The 16,076-nt window shown below is 48.6% G+C and overlaps 1 protein-coding gene across 2 annotated transcripts in view; it reads right to left on the bottom strand.

The window, feature by feature from the left end:
* Trappc9 (trafficking protein particle complex subunit 9) overlaps window positions 1–16,076 on the bottom strand; it is a 482,662-nt gene that overhangs the window by 444,483 nt on the left and 22,103 nt on the right. For both annotated transcript variants that reach the window (XM_059246876.1, XM_059246877.1), the window contains 2 exons: window positions 12,207–12,328; window positions 9,102–9,227 (listed from right to left, as the gene is read on the bottom strand). In XM_059246876.1, coding sequence (XP_059102859.1) covers window positions 9,102–9,227; window positions 12,207–12,328 — 248 coding nt within the window. The remainder of the gene's footprint in view (window positions 1–9,101; window positions 9,228–12,206; window positions 12,329–16,076) is intronic.

The raw sequence follows: 16,076 nt of genomic DNA, 5'->3' as shown, positions 1-16,076 counted from the left end.
CACTGAGCTAACGTGGGCAGCTCAAGGATCTGGGGGAGTGCAAAATGGTCCTAGGCAAAATCTTGAGATGCAATCAAGTCCCCGCATTCATTTCTGACCTCCCGCTCTTGTAGGGGGGCATTAATCAGCACATCTTTGTCCTAATTTTTCAGCAGGCTGCATAGTCACGACCTCTGAGTCCAGGGCCCAGATGCTTATGCAAATTTCCAGCAGAAGCATCTCAAAGACACTCGAGATAAAGAGGCCTTAGTCATAAGATGGGTCATTCCGGTATCAACTCACCACTCTACTTCCCACCGGAAAGTGGGCTGACCCCCACTTTGTTCCAGCAGTGGAAGGAAAGTGGTGGCATTGTTAGAACATTCTGGGGGGGGGGGGCAGGCAGAGAGCAGCACCGTGCTCTTAGCAGGTCTGAGCCACAGTCCATAGAGCCACCAGCTGCGCCATTTTGCCTTGTCCTCTGAGAAAGGAAAGACGGTCTAATTTTTTGGTGGCTGGAAAGACTAAATGAAATAATGTAGCCATGTAGGGCAATGAGGGACAACTGTCAACGGAGACCTCTACAAGACCTCAAAGGGGTTATTTCATTTTTGAGGGTGTGTGTGTGTGTGTGTGTGTGTGTGTGTGTGTGTTGTGTGTATACATGAATACAAGTGCCCATGGAAGCCAGAAGAAGGCATAAGATCCTCTGAGAGGTGTGTGTGTGTGTGTGTGTGTGTGTGTGTGTGTGTGTGTGTGTGTATACATGAATACAAGTGCCCATGGAAGCCAGAAGAAGGCATAAGCTCCTCTGAGAGGTGTGTGTGTGTGTGTATGTGTGTGTATACATGAATACAAGTGCCCATGGAAGCCAGAAGAAGGCATAAGATCCTCTGAGAGGTGTGTGTGTGCACGTGTGTGTGTGTGCACATGAATACAGGTGCCCATGGAAGTCAGAAGATCCTCTGGAACTGGAATTACAGGTGGTCGTAACCCACCAGATACAGTTGCTGGGAACTGAACTTTCATCCTGTGCAAGAACAGCCAGCACCCCTAACACCTAACAGCAGGCCATCTCTCCAGCCCCTGTGGATAAAGACTTTTAAAATCACAGGTTACAACTAAATGAGTGAGCCAGGAATGCTAAAGAAAACAGCTTGGCCCATGTCAACCTCCAAAATGGCAGGAACTCACAGAGCTCTGAAGAGCAAGGCATTACAGGAAGGGGCTTTGAAATCGCACTCCATACTGATGCAGATGTATAAGGCAGGAAGGACACAGTCTGGACACCTTCCAATCTACAAGACACAGACACATTCTGCCCTCTACACAACATCTGCAGCTATCACACAGAAAGACTATATATTCAAAACTACACGTAACTTCCACTTAGCCTGACATAATGGCTCATGCAGGTAGGCCCAGCAAGGGACCAGAAAGCTGGAACGGAAGAGTCACTTGAGCCCCAGAGTTGGAAATCAATGTGGGAAGCATGGAGAGATACTTAGACACTTAATTGATAAAGAACTCTTTACTAACCTTTATAAACTTTGTTTTTTTAAGTTACAGCACCAAATAAAACAGAACCCTGACGGGACACAGCAAATTAAGAAAGCAGTGAATTCAGAAAATGGGAAGACAATCTACTGTCTACAATTATGACCCTGGAAATTTCTAGAACACCTCATCTAACCCAAGCAGTGAGATTAAAACAGGAAGTGACCAAAGCAAAATGCAAATGAGTTAAACAAAACCAACAAATCAAAATAAAAACGGAAATGTTAATGCTAAGCCCTGGAGGGCGACTACCAAATGTTTCTGTGGGCTGAGAACAGCTAGGCAGCCCATGGGTGGAGCTCTTGCCTGGTGTGTGTGAAGCCTAGGGTTCAATGCACAGTGCTGGGAAGAAGGAAGAAAGGATGGAAGGAAGGAGGAGAGGAGGAAAGAAAGAGAAGAAAGGATGGAGATGGAAGAGAAAAGGGGAGAGGCAGGAAGGCAAGAGGGATGGAAAGGAGAATAAAAAGAACGGAGAGGATTTACTGGCTCTTTATTACAGACATTCTGTGCTCATGGAGTAAAAGACAGTACTGTTTGTTTTGATTTTTAGGGAGGTTAGGCAGGTTGAGCTGGGGTCTTACTACGGAGCCTAGGCTAGTCCGGGACTCACTATGTACCAGATTGGCCCTGAACTCTCTGCCCTCCCCTCCATGATCTGCAGAGTGCCGTGGTTATGGGCACACACCTCTATGATGGTTAAGATGGCTAAACTCCCCAAATTCATCTAGAGAGTCAATGAAATCTGCATGCAAATCCCTTCTGACTTCTTGGGGGAAAAAAAAAAACTGGCAGGCTGATCCTAAACTTCATATGGAAATGCAAGAGACCCAGAATAGCCAGAAAAATCTTGAAAAAGAACAAAGATATACTTAAAAAAGATATACTTCCAACACTAAAATTTACCATAAAAAGTCAAGCATGGTGTCACATGCTTGTAATCCCAGCACTTGAGAGGCTGGAGCAAGCAGAAGGATTGCCCAGAATGTGAAGCTAGCCTCATCTACATAGCAAGTACCAGACCAGCCTGGGCTACATAGAAACAGCCTGCCAAAAAGAAAGTGGTGAGCTTTGGGTCCCGTGATTTCTTTGGAACCACACCAAAAGCATATGAGCTAAAACACAGAGAAGCCGAACTTCATCACAAGCAGAAATGCACGTCCTTGAAAGACATCGAGACAGGGCAGTAGCGCCGGGCGGTGGTGGCGGTGCACGTCTTTAATCCCAGCACTCCGGCAGCAGAGGCAGGCGGATCTGTGAGTTCAAGCCAGCCTGGACTACAGAGTGAGTTCCAGGGCAGCCAGGGATACACAGAGAAACCCTGTTTCAAAGAAGAAGAAGAGGAGGAGGAGGAGGAGGGAGGGAGAGAGGGAGGGACGGAGGGATGGTGGGAGGAAGGAAGGGAGGACGGGCAGTAGCCATGGTGGACACTTGGGGTCTCAGCCACTTGAAAGATAAAGTGTGCCTATCACTGGAGCCCTGGAATTCAAGCCCAGCCTGCGCAACAGAGCAAGAACGCTGTCTCTCAAAAGCAAAAGGAAAACAGTAAAATGGTGCACATCCCTGCAGAGCAGAAGCCTCACAAGAAAGCACCATCCAGATGACACCAAGCTCCTACACCCATACAACAAAAAAAGTGGGTGGTACAGTTTGGGTTTGTGTGCAGGAGACTCTGAGTTCAATCCCTGCCTCCAAAGACAGACAAAAGCTGGAAAGGACTGTACCAGCCATGTGTGGGTGGCCGGTAAGCACAGGAAAAGATGCCCCACAACAATGGGCATGAGGGAAATGTAGACCCAAGCCAGAGGCAGACATCACTTCCCTCCCACGGCGGTCGCTGCAGCCAAAAGATGCATCTGGATGGGAGGAGAGGAAGGGGTGGGAAGAATTGAGTCCTCGGATCCTGCTGATAGCAATCTATGGTTCCTCAGAAAGCTACAGAGTGGTATATGGCCTAAGTGTACATCCAGGAGTGAAAACAGGTTTCACAAAACCCACCTGTGAATGTTCACAGCAGTATCATTCAACAGTCAAAAACTTGTTAGGAAGTCCCTGCTGTTCACCAGGGCATGAGGGAGAAAACTGACCTGTAGACAGAGTGACCAGTATCTAGCCACAGAAAGGAACCAAGTACTGACTTCCACTATGATCGGGACAAACTTGCAAACCCATGCCAGGCAAGCGAGTTGGGCAGAGGACAGGCTCCACGCTCTGGGTGGTGGGCAGCCAAGCGTTGGCCATACCGCTCGCTCTAGCCATCTTCCAGGAGCCTTGAAGCACTCCCAAATAAAGAACCAAGTCTGCTGCGCATAACAAATGGGAAATAATAAAAAAAAAAATCATCCCTCACAGGAGGGCCTTGAAGTGTTAGATGCGGAAGGGCTGTGGACCTCTACATAGGACGCCTTGAGTCTCTACCAAGGGTCGCCGCTGTCATCGCTCAGAGTGGTGCCAATGCTCCAGGGAGCAGCAGCGGGATGAATCATGCCTCAGAGATTAGTAAGTGTCTGGTCTCTGACAAGCCCTGTGCCTGCCCGGTGACTGACGGGAGAGATGAATAAGGCCCCGGCCCTTCTCCAGAGTCTGTGTGCATTACCAAACTCTTCCTACTGAACACACGGTTTTAACATTCAGCTCAGCTTTAACCCCCTGAGGTAAATACCCTGGACCGTCTACAGAGCAGTGAGTGTCTGAGACGCCCTCTGTTTATGCATTTGTTTACATTCTGCCCTGCTCTGAAGAAGAATCTAAAATCAATTTTTTTCAACACACACATTTTCAGTGCAGTAACAACAAGATGATACAAATCCAGGCACAGAGAAAATGAGATTATGGTTAAAATGAAACCAAGGGAAGGTCTGATCAGAAAAACACCCGCCCACTATATAGAGGGTGTAATTATTAAAGGGATCTGTGGACTCGGCGCTAAGGTTCCTAACTACTAAAGCAGCGAGGGGGAAATCCACGATTCCTCAAACCTATGAGAACACGGTGGCTTGCACATCCCCAAAGAGGAATTCTGAAGTACCCCTCTCATCCCTGTGCTAAAAAAAAACTACAGCCACCTGGAGGGCTCAGAGGTTTCTGCCTTTCCTCTGACACCAATCACTCCTTTCTTTTATCACTTCTTCTGGTCACAGTGGAGCTCTGAAACTGGGCTCGGCAGGCGGTGCCTTGTCTGAGGGTCCACCAAGGCCACCTGCTCGTCTCTGCAGCCCGCCCTCTCCCTCTGAAGAGACTGCTCTGACTGTCCCCACAGATTTCTGCTCTCCTGAGGATGCTGGGGCGAGCCACATACCAAAATCTTGTTGGACCAGAAACTTCTCAGCTCTCTCTCTCTCTCTCTCCCCCTTTCCTTCTCCAGTAAGGAATCTAGCATCCTTTCCTCCTCATTCAATGGTTTCCTTGTAAGAGCCATGAATTCTCCGCTCCGCTGGCCAGTGCTGACCTGTCTCAGCTTTACCCCAATCTCCCACTTCCCCCTCCCCCACTCTCCAGCCCATCTGACTTGGAGCTCACACTAACAGAAGTACTAGGGATGCAATCACTCCTGTGCCTACCAGGCTCTTGCAGGGTTTCCTTAGCAACAGCTTCATTAAGGAAACCCATCAAAAAAGAAATGCAAAGAGGCTGTTCTTACATCGAAACAGAGTAGCCTGCATAAAACCCGAACGGCTTTGGAGAGAAAATTAGCCAGAGACAAAGAGCTTGCAAGTCTCCTCCAAAGCCTCAGAAACCGAAATGTTCTTAAAGGGCACACAATCTCTCTGGAACTTTCAGACGTAAAGAGGTCAAGGCCCTGTGCCTGTGTGACCTGTCAGACGCCGGTCTAGTTTTCCCCCCAGAACACTTCCTTACTAGCAGTTTCTCTTAAGTTCACCTGCCATTTTGGGTTGCAAACAAAAATGTATTGGGTTCCTTGTGTTGTTGGGGGTGAGGGGAGCCACAGGAGGCAGGGTCGCCTTTAGGAATCAAGGAGAGGGGGATTTCAATAACAATGGGAGACTTTGTGAGAAGAGCCTGGGTCCGCCTCCGCCTCCAGATTCTCCTCCATCTTGAAAACTGGCTGCAAATGGTGAGGAAGCTGTCCGGACGCGGGCGGTGCCGACGCAAGCCCGCAAGCCCTGCAAGGCAGCTGCTTGGGGAACAGTCCGTGCAGCCTATGAAGATGATACCCTTCGGTGAATCTTTTCCTGCATCGCAACAGTGCTTATATCCCTGGGATACATGCATCCGGAGCAGCCCCCTAGAAGGTATCCAGTGGAAGCATGCGCTTTTTTTTTTTTTTTTTTTCTGTAGAACTGACTCACTTGGGAATTATTTGCCTCCGGGTTTATTGTTCAGCATCGGTTCCCCTACCACTCAGCTCAGCCAGCGTGGATCGTGACTGTTCGCTGCTCACTGGACTTCAACAGCAGGGAGGCAGGCAGGCACAGACACAGACACAGACACACACACACACACACACACACAGAGTCTAGTCTGGCTCCTGCCCCTCCCAGTGAGGAGAGGGGCGGCATGAACACACCAGCCAAAGACCCCCTCACCTCTAAGCCAATGTCTTATTTGGTGCCTGTGAGACTGTCCCTTTTTCTTAAGCTCCCCTCTGAGGACATGGATGGCTACATTTAGATCATAGAATCTCAAGGAACACATAGATTCAAACTTCAAAAAAAAAAAAACAGTCTGTGAATGGATGTCAGTGAGGAGCAGACTCCTAACCATTCTGGTGTGCCCAGCGGGTGTGTAGCACTAAGTATGCATCCCTGTGGCATTTGCAACTTACAAGGAGTGAGGTGACCACTGGCATCCCACAGAAGTTGGCTGAGAGGGCTCCTGACTCCTCTAGTGACACAGGGAGGAAACTGACTGAACCTGGGTCTGGGGACTCAAGTCCCAGCCCCTCTGTTCTCATCTGAACCTTGTCATTTGTCTGTAAAACTTCATGGCCAGCACACAGATCTGTACAGAGCCAGCTACTGGCTGTCATTTGGGAGTGCCAGATAATTACCACAACACAGGGACTCTGCATCTGTTCTGTAGAGACCCTTCCCAGCACAGCTAAAGCCCCATGTATTATTCACCAGTTCTGAGCTCCATGCAGGGATTCTTAAAGACAGAGGAACTTGTGCTGATCACATCGCCCTTCCTTCCAAAATGTCCACATTTGACCAAAGTCATTCATTCCCGTCGGTTCCACAGTGGAACACACTCCACCAAGAACCAAAAGCTTGTTCTATTTCAGAAAAGTCACAGGCCCTTCTTTTTACCGTGATTATAAAATGCCACCAGAACTCGTTATTTTGCTGCCTGCTCTACCAGCAGACAAATACCAGGATGAGTCAACTACAGCAAAGTGCCTTCCTCTTTCGGGCAGAAGAAAGGCCGGTAACCGCCCTTATGCCGCAGGGCCACATTTACCACGGAGCACTGCTGCCCTCTAGTGCTTGCCTGAGGCCAAGCACCGCAACGGCAGAGCCGGTCCAAATTAATGCCCACACGTTTTCCGTGAAAACATTTTATTTTGTAAAATGTGTGTCTACGTGTCCAACTGGGAAAACAGTTTTGCAGTGTGTCCAAATCCCCTACCTTTAATCTGTAAAGGTAACTTCAGAGGCAAAGCTGAGCTGGGAGGGTTGGCAGCCACCCAGTCCTCCGGGAACAGCTAAGCCTAACAGACTCCATTCCCCGGGCCTTCCAGGTCTGCTTGGAGCCTCTGCTGTGTCCCAAAACTGTTTCCTGGAACCCCTAAGCCTGATAACAACACACTAGCCTGCTTCACACCTGTAGAGGGACACAGGACCATCTACTCTAAACCTGGCTAAACCAACTTCAAGGCCCAGCACTCTTCACTTTGAAGCATGGCTTATACCAGGGTCCCACTCTCTTACCCTCGGAGTACCCTTGCCCTGTGTCTTGCTTCACTGTCCTCTGGCAAACTTAGACCTCCTTGACCCCTGCTTGCCCTCCATGCTCCAGGCCAGTGGGGCTCACCCCTCCTCCACTCTTCAGCCCCTTGGGTGGTCTCTTTCCCTCAGCTCAGGTATTGGTGGGTCTTAACTGTCACATTTCATGAAGCTTGTGTATGCCTGGCATGGGACATCCTGCCCTCTGGTCCTCTACAAGAACCGTAGCCTCGGCATCTCTGAAAAATCCAGCCTAGGAGGCAGAGGGGATGGCTCATCAGGTAAAGGTGCTGTCACTAAGTCTCACAATACAGTTCAATCCCCGGACCCACACGGGGGAAGAGGAGAACACACTATCCAAGTTTTCCTCGGACCACATGCATGCTATGGCACACGTGTCCACACACATGCACAGATAAATACAAATGAAATAAATGTAATTATAATACACACACACACACACACACACACACACACACACACACACACACACAAGACTTGGCCCAGTGTGGAACCCTGGGCAGAACCAAGTCACACAGTACATTTCAGCATTACTAGAGACTGACAACTCATCTTAGGCCATTTCCCAGGTAACTGAAGCGTCTACATCAAAGTACCAGGTTTTTGCCTCACAGCTACCTCATGCTGCACGCTCAGCCCACCCAGATCCTGCCCTCTTGCCCTGCTCTGCTCTTAGAGCAGACCCCAACATCTGTACCCTCCTGCTGAGACTCAGCTCTCCTTGCCCCACTTCCTGGTGGCTGCTGGCTCTGCTTCCATCATGGCTTCCGTGAAAGCCAGGCTCCTGGCAATCTCCTATTCTGCCTTCAGGGGCCACCTCCAATGTCCCTGGTTCCCACCACACTAGGCTAGGTCCTTTGGCCACCTGCTCCCCTTGGCACCTATTCCTCTGACGTGTGTCATTCCTATGACATTCAACACCTGCCTTCACTAGGAAGCTGCCACTCAGTGAGGGCAGGGTGGCTGCTGCTTCTCTCCAGGTCTCCTTTAACAGGGTGTCCACCAAGTGTTCTTGGGCCAACTGCCGTCAGCCGGAGCCCTGGCCCCCTGGGCTCTCCTATAGATCCGTTCCACCTGTCTACACACAGCTAACAGCCTCCCAGCCTCTAGGTTGGGGAGCAATGTTGTCAATCCGCCACTAAGTGCTCTCCTGACTATCTTATTAAATACCTTTCCGAGGGCGGGAAGAGTGTGAGCCTGGCCCACAGGAGGCCCTGGGTTCAATCCTCAGCATTGCTCTTTGGGCTCAGGCTTAACCAACATTTGGGAGGTGCTGGTATGGGACAGGAGCTATGCAAGCCTCGTGTTTTGTAAACCCAAAGGCCCAGCATTACAAACGGGAAGCCATTTCCCAAGTGACGAAGGCGAGAGCCGCGAAGCAGGTCAAGGTTGCAAAGCCGGCGGGAGCCGACGGTTATGATTCCAAATAGAAGTGGGGAGAGGGCGGTGCATTCTGAATTTTGAAAATACAATACCCAAAGATGAAGAAGATGAGCATACACACCATCACACACATTTGGCTCTTGGGCTATGACTCCTTCATTTTTATCATGTTGGACAATCACTGAGCTGGATCATGAGGGACACATTTCCTGGAGACCTGAAATCACCCGCCACAGAGGCAGACGGGCACATGCTCACCTGTCGGAGATTGATGTACACAGCATTCTGCAGAAACTCCGAAGCTTCCATGCCACGCTTCTGAATAGCCAGGACACGCACGGCCTTGACACATGCTTCCAGCTCAATCACCCCGGCATTCTTATACTGTGGGCGTAAAGGAAACACTTCCATCAGCAGAAAGCAAGGATGTTTCCAGTGCTAGGAAGCTGCCACCGAGACTCCAGATGTTCCCAGCAGCACTTCGCATGCACAAGGCCCTTGGTATCCTCTGGGAAAAGCTATTTCTGAGTGTGCCTTAATGGGTACAAGTTGGAATGAACCTATGATCACCTAAGTGCGTTGCATTGATTAAAATTGTACAGCCACAATGCTTGCTGTGTTACAGACTTCCGGGGGGGCAGGCAGGCTGAGGTCCCCTCAAGACCAGAAGTGATTAGCATTTAGAGGAGTTTGGGTTTGGGGATTTGGATTTTTGAGTTAGGGATGCTCAGCCCATATAACGGATGGATGCTTTGCCGTTTTTCTTAAATGTTGTTCTCACACCTGCGGCTTTAATGCAGCTGCTGGGAATGTGGTGCCCTTTGCGGAAGACATCTGGGCCGTCTGTGTTCAGTGCTGCTGATCTTGTCTCAGAACCACCTGTACCCACACCTCAGGCATTGGAGCAGAACAGGTTCTGTGGGGCTCATCCGAACCACTACGACTTAAAGCAGTGGTTCTCAACCTGTGGGTCACCACCCCCACAGGGGTCACATATCAGATATTCTGCATATCAGATATTTTTACTTTATAATTCATAGCAGTAGCAGAATTACAGTTATGAAGTAGCAATGAAAATAATTTTAAGGTTGGGGGGGTCACCAAAACCTGAGGACCTGTATTAAAAGGTCGCAGCATTAGGAAGGTTGAGAACCACTGACATAAAGTGACATGTTTGGACAGTCCCCATTCTCTGATCCGGTCCTTGTGAACCTTAGCTAGCACTCCACATACAGTGGGACTGGGCAGCAAACTGCAGCAATACAGTGTTCAGGCCCAGGAGCATCTTAGAACTTATTCTCAAGCTACAGGTATAAGCAAAGCAGATCTGGGAAGCGTGAGTGTGCAGAGAGGACATGAGTGATGACAGACGTGTACCAATGGCTGTCTGGACATGGGGACCAAATGAGTACAGCTCTCTGCTCTCCCGGACCACTACCCTACTGTCTGGACACTCATGATGATGGCCAAGTTACATGCATGAGACATGGACGGAGAGAGGTGATCTGAGCCTATTTTCTTGTGCATAAAGAGAGATGGAAGGCTGAGGCTGTCTGAGGCTTCCGCCAAGTCAAATAAGACAACCCAGTATCTCTCTCAGCAGTGTGTCCATGTCTCCAGCCCATCTCTCCTAATACAACAGAAGACCCTGAGACATTGCTCAGGAGTCCGGGAAGAAGCCGTTCACAGAGCAGACCGGTTTCGGGGGAGGCCTTTTGATGAGTACTGAATGAAGAAAGCCAACCACCGGATCAACTCTAATTAATCAGGGCTCTGGGTAGCATGGGAAAGGCTCCGGCTCCTTCAGCAGAGGAGGTGAGGGAAGAAAAGCAGAAAGGGCTCAGGAAAGCACAGAAATGAAAACGTGACTCAAGGAAAGCAAGATAGGAAGTTCCTCCTTCCATCTGCATTACGTACTCATGAGGAGCAGATGCCATGTGGAATACCGAACCCAGGACGAGGAGGCAATAACCAATGCTTTATTGAGCAGTACTAATGAGCCTGCCACTGTGCTGGCCATGTATATATGTAAAAATCATTGACCCTGATTAAGCATTCTCTGCAGCGGAGAGATGAGAAAACAGCATCTGAAGCTGTAGACCTGCGCAGAGACAGATGGCTAGAGACAGCGGAGGGGAGCTCTGTCTACATTCTCCTGTCTGAATGCTGTCTAGAGGCCTGGTGGGGACAGGGCCACTCTGGGGACAGAGCCACCTGACTCCTCTGCTGTGCCAGGGCAGACTCGTCTTTCCCCAGAGGTGAAGTTCCAATGTTCGCTAACAGGGTACACTAGGTGACCTCTGAAACTCCGGCCTGGCTGGTGAGGTGCCGTCCACCTGCAGCCACAAGTGTGGCCCACAGTGGCAAGGCAGGCTGGGGAGGGCTCAGTGCAGACTGGGCTGCAGGCAAGCATATAGCACATTTTCTTAATTAATGATTGACGGGGGAGGGCCCAGTCCAATTGTAGGTGGTGCCATCCACTACAATTGGTCCTAGGTGTTATAAGAAAGCAGGCTGAGCAAGCCATGAGGAGCAAGCCAGTAAGCAGCACTCCTTTATGGCCTCTGCATCAGCTCCTGCCTCCAGGTTCTTGCCTGTTTGAGTTCCTGTCCTGATGAATCAGTGATGAACAGTGATTTGGATGTGTAGACAAAATAAACCCTTTTTTCCCCCCAAGTTGCTTTTGGTAATAGTGTTTCATCACAACAACAAGAAACCCTAACTAGGACACATTGATTTTCAGAAGTCCAGAAAGCTGATGTAGAAATATCAATGATGATTATCCCTGAATGGGCTAGGATAGTCTCTTTCCAAAATTTATACTAAATATATACTGTTTATAATCACAAAAAAACAAACATTTTAGGCATGTAGCACTATGCACTAGAGAATAATACGGGGTTGGGGATTTAGCTCAGTGGTAGAGTGCTTGCCTAGCAAGCGCAAGGCCCTGAGTTCGGTCCTCAGCTCTAGAAAAAAAAGAGAGAGAGAGAGAGAGAGAGAGAGAGAGAGAGAGAGAGAGAGAGAGAATATAATACAATATTTACAAAAGCAAGTAAGAGAAAAACAGGTTGGCGAGACATCTCAGAGGGTAAAGGCACTTACTTGTCAAGCCTGATGATCTGAGTTTCATCACCAAGCCCCACATGGTAGAGGAAAAGACCCGCCCCCTCCATGTTGGCCTCTGACCTCCACACCTGCATCATGGCACACGCACACGTGAGTGCCCTCAAAACACTGAAGCATGATCTACATTGAATCTTTTTTTTTTTTAAGATACTGCCACATGACATAATGTCCACAGGGAACTTTCTGACCGGAAAGACACAATGATGCAAAAACTGTATGAAGCCATCCAGTCACCTTGCTGTAATAAGAAATGGCCTCTTTGTACTTGTCGATTATGTCCTCGGGGCTGAGGCAGTTCTTGGCCCGTCCGATCTCAGTACTGGTGTCGGGATTTATGCCGTTGGTGGTGAGGGCACCTGCGAACAGAGAGAGAGAAAACAGTCTTTTGCTTTTTTCCTTCTTGTTCCCTTCATTACTTTAAAGAGGAATGTGCGGGAGATGAGACCTAAGTGCGTGCCGCTGAAGTCTAAACCCCGCTCAGAGTCTTCAGATTATCCGCAGGCTGTAACAGTCTCACCACGGCGGCAGCAGCATCGTCTGCAGTGTGGCTAACTCTGGTGGGCTACCTTCTCTGTGAAGATTTTCCATTAAAGAACATGAGATCCATTACATAAAAGTGGTCTACGGACAATGACCCGAGGACCACACGGAGGCCTCAAAGGAGGGGAAATGTATGAGCCACTTCCTGGGCTGGAGAGCAGCCAAGAAAACCACTTCAAAGTGCTAGTCGCCTCTCCGTGGTTGTCACTTTCTATTTCTGACCAACCCTTGCCACCAAACTCACACAGGGAGAGGGCTGTGGAGAACTCCCGTCTTCAGAACAGAAGTAACTACAGAGGGAACTCCAGCTGGGAAAAGGAAAGACATAACTGTCTTTGATGTCACAGAACACTCAAAAACTACCTGCTTGAGCCTTGGTGGCTGAGCTCCTAAGTCATGTGTTTATCTGACAGACAAGAACATCTCCCGAAATCGCACTCTCCCTACTCTGGGCTCAGGGTCCAGTGTTTCTAACTGCAGAGGGCCAGGATGCCCTTCGAACACGGCCACAGGTACCACAAAAGTGCGTGTGGTGCGTGTGGTACCCACGCTCTCTAATCCAGGGCTAGTTTTCTCAACTGCATGCTTTCACCCTCTAATTCTGTGAAGTCCCTCATGCATTTTTATTTTTGGAACAAGACAGAAGAATGATGAGTAGGTAAGTATGTGGAAAGATGAGCTTGCGATGGAGAGATGAAAAGCTAAGCTAGGAGCCTGCAAAATGGGGAGAGGGGGAAAAAAGCATCTTGTGTAAAATCCTCTTGCAATAAAGAGAGGGAGAACTTGAGCAGAGAGCCACGAGGAGGTGGGAGGAAGAAAATATCTCAAATCTGTCCTTTGTAAGAACTGGATTCAAATCCACAACGGCCAGGGTCACAAGACTTGGGCACACACAGACGCGGGCATCCCTTGGAGCAGAGGTCAAGAAGACAGCCATCGTGTGCCTGCTGTCAAACTAGAGGAAGCCAGTACCTGCAGCACCTGCGGCACCTGCAACACCTGCAACACCTGCACCAAAGACCACATGCTCTCTTCTGCAATACAGAGCTGCAGGAGAGGAGCACTAAGCTGGGTGCTCCTGCAGGTAGGGCAGGGCCCGGAGGAGCCAGGGCTCTCCCGGTTCTCAAGATGATGGAGCCACTGCCTCTAAAGCTGTGCTTAGGGGCCTGGCCCTGACCACAGTGCTCTGTCTTCAGTTCTGTGTGCCTATCGTTTTGAGTCACGTGTCCTGCGCGAACTGCTATTTAATACACGATGAAGAGTCTTGAAGTGTCTTATTGGCACTAACAAATTATCATCCAATTCCTGAATCTTATTCCCCCTGGAATAAAGAGGCATCGGGAAGGGGAGAAAGAGGCTTTCATTGTTCACACAGGGCCACATCTCTTCTCTAGCCCAGAAAAAAGACAGGAAAAGTCGCCAGGCACTCTTCTCCTTTGTAAGGAAGGAAGAGATGAGGGGCCCTGCTCCCCGAGTGGATGGCTTCATTTAGTACAAGGCTGGTGGGTACATCTCAGAAGAAGCAACCAAAAATCATATTATCTATAAGGAACCGGAACCTAGCTCTGCACAGTTTTAGTGGGCCAAGCTTTATTTCATTTCACTTTATAAACGAAAACAAACTAAAGATACCCACACACACAGCAGACCTGATCTTTCCTGTCATCTGTTTTGACAGCCCACACCAACATGACTGTAAGCCAGCGCCAGGGAGACCCAGTCCTCAGGACCCAAACCAGACATTGAGCTGATAACCAAAAACCTTCCAAGAAAGAAAAGCAGGATACGGGTGGCCTCAATGGTGAAGTCTAATAAGCATTTATGGCTAACTTAACACCTATTCTCCACAAATTCTACCTGAAAATACCAAAGGAAGGGACATGACCAGTGACTTGCTCAGTGAGGCCAACACCGTCCAACACCAAGCCAGATCATGGCAGCAAAGCAGAGGAGAACCGGGCAGGCCAGTTCATAGCCCTCATGAGCTCAGACAATAACTTCCCAACAAGAGCTCGCTGAACCCAGCAAGATACAACAACCACAGGTATGAGCAAGGGAGGAGAGATGAGCTTCATATCCAAAACCCAATGATCACAGTGTGTGTGCGCGCGCATGTGTATGTGTGTGTGTGTGTGTGTGTGTGTGTGTGTGTGTGTGTGTGTAAAGGGCAAAGCAAAGGACATGACATCATCTAGACAAGGAGGGGAAAGACAGGAAAATTCTTCTCATGCTAGAACAGATGGGACATTCTCATGCCCATAAAGGACGGCTTGAAAACCAACCTACAACTAACACCATACTAATGATAGAAGACTCGATGTGTGTCCCCCCCTAAGGTAAGGTCTCAGCCAGGACAGCCAGATTCAAAAGCAAGAAGGAAAAACTATTTCTGTTTCCCGGGACCATGATCTTGCACTTAGTGAACTAAGGAAGGAAGTCAGCCAGGCTGTAGGGTAGAGGGTTAAACACCTGCTAATGAGATGACAAGTCCCCTCCAATACCGAAATGTTTAAACAGGGAAGAATAAATGAACCAGGCTGGGAAGATGGTTCAGCAGTCCAGAGCACTTGCTGCTCTTGCCGAGAACCACGATTTGGTTCCTGGTACCCACATCAGGTGGCTCACACTCCTTGTCACGCCAGCTCCAGGGGATCCAATGCCTTCTTCTGGCCTTGGTAAACCCCCACACACATGTGCACATAAATACCCACATGCACATATACACCTAAACAACAATAAATCTTTTTAAATTCAACCAAAAAATTGCAAGCATACATATATGTATATACACTCTGAAAACTCCAACCAGAGTTGAAAAAATTAAAGAGATAGCCAGAAAATACCACTTGCCTAACATGTATAAGAACCTTAATCCCCAACATTTCAGGGGAAAAAAATAACAAAGAAAAAATAGGTAGAAAGATATTCCATGTCCATAGATCAGAAAATTTAATATTCCTCTTTGTTTTTCTTATGTATATGCAGATATATATGTACATGTATATGTTGTTATGTGCCTGTGTATAGAGATGTACGTTGAATGCAGTACCCATGGAGCCCAATAGAGGGCAGTGGATTTCCCAGAGCTGGAGTTACAGGCAATTATAAATCACCTGACAATATAGGTATAGAAACCAAACTCAGGGCTTCCCCAAGAGCAGCATGTGCTCTTAACTGCTAAACCATCTCTCCAGCCCCAGAAGATGTAACAGTCTTTTTTGTTTGTTTGTTTTGTTTTGTTTTTTGAGACAGGGTTTCTCTGTGTAGCCCTGGCTGTCCTGGAACTCACTCTGTAGACCAGGCTGGCCTCAAACTCAGAGCTCTACCTGCCTCTGCCTCTCCAGTACTGGGATTAAAAGCATGTGCCACCATCACCCGGCTAGATGTCATATTCTTTAGCTGACTGTAAGTAAGGCACCCCATGTGGGTCTACAGACTCAGAATAATCACTATTAAAATCCCAGCAAGATTCTTTTCACAAATTGACTATCCCTAAAATTCACATGAAAATTCAAGGGACCCAAAACAAATACAGCCTGAAAGAAAAATGTAAGTGGGTAGGAA

Source organism: Peromyscus eremicus, chromosome 20, assembly GCF_949786415.1.
Source record: "Peromyscus eremicus chromosome 20, PerEre_H2_v1, whole genome shotgun sequence".
Taxonomy (NCBI): domain Eukaryota; kingdom Metazoa; phylum Chordata; class Mammalia; order Rodentia; family Cricetidae; genus Peromyscus; species Peromyscus eremicus.
This window is presented reverse-complemented; position numbering and strand designations above follow the sequence as displayed.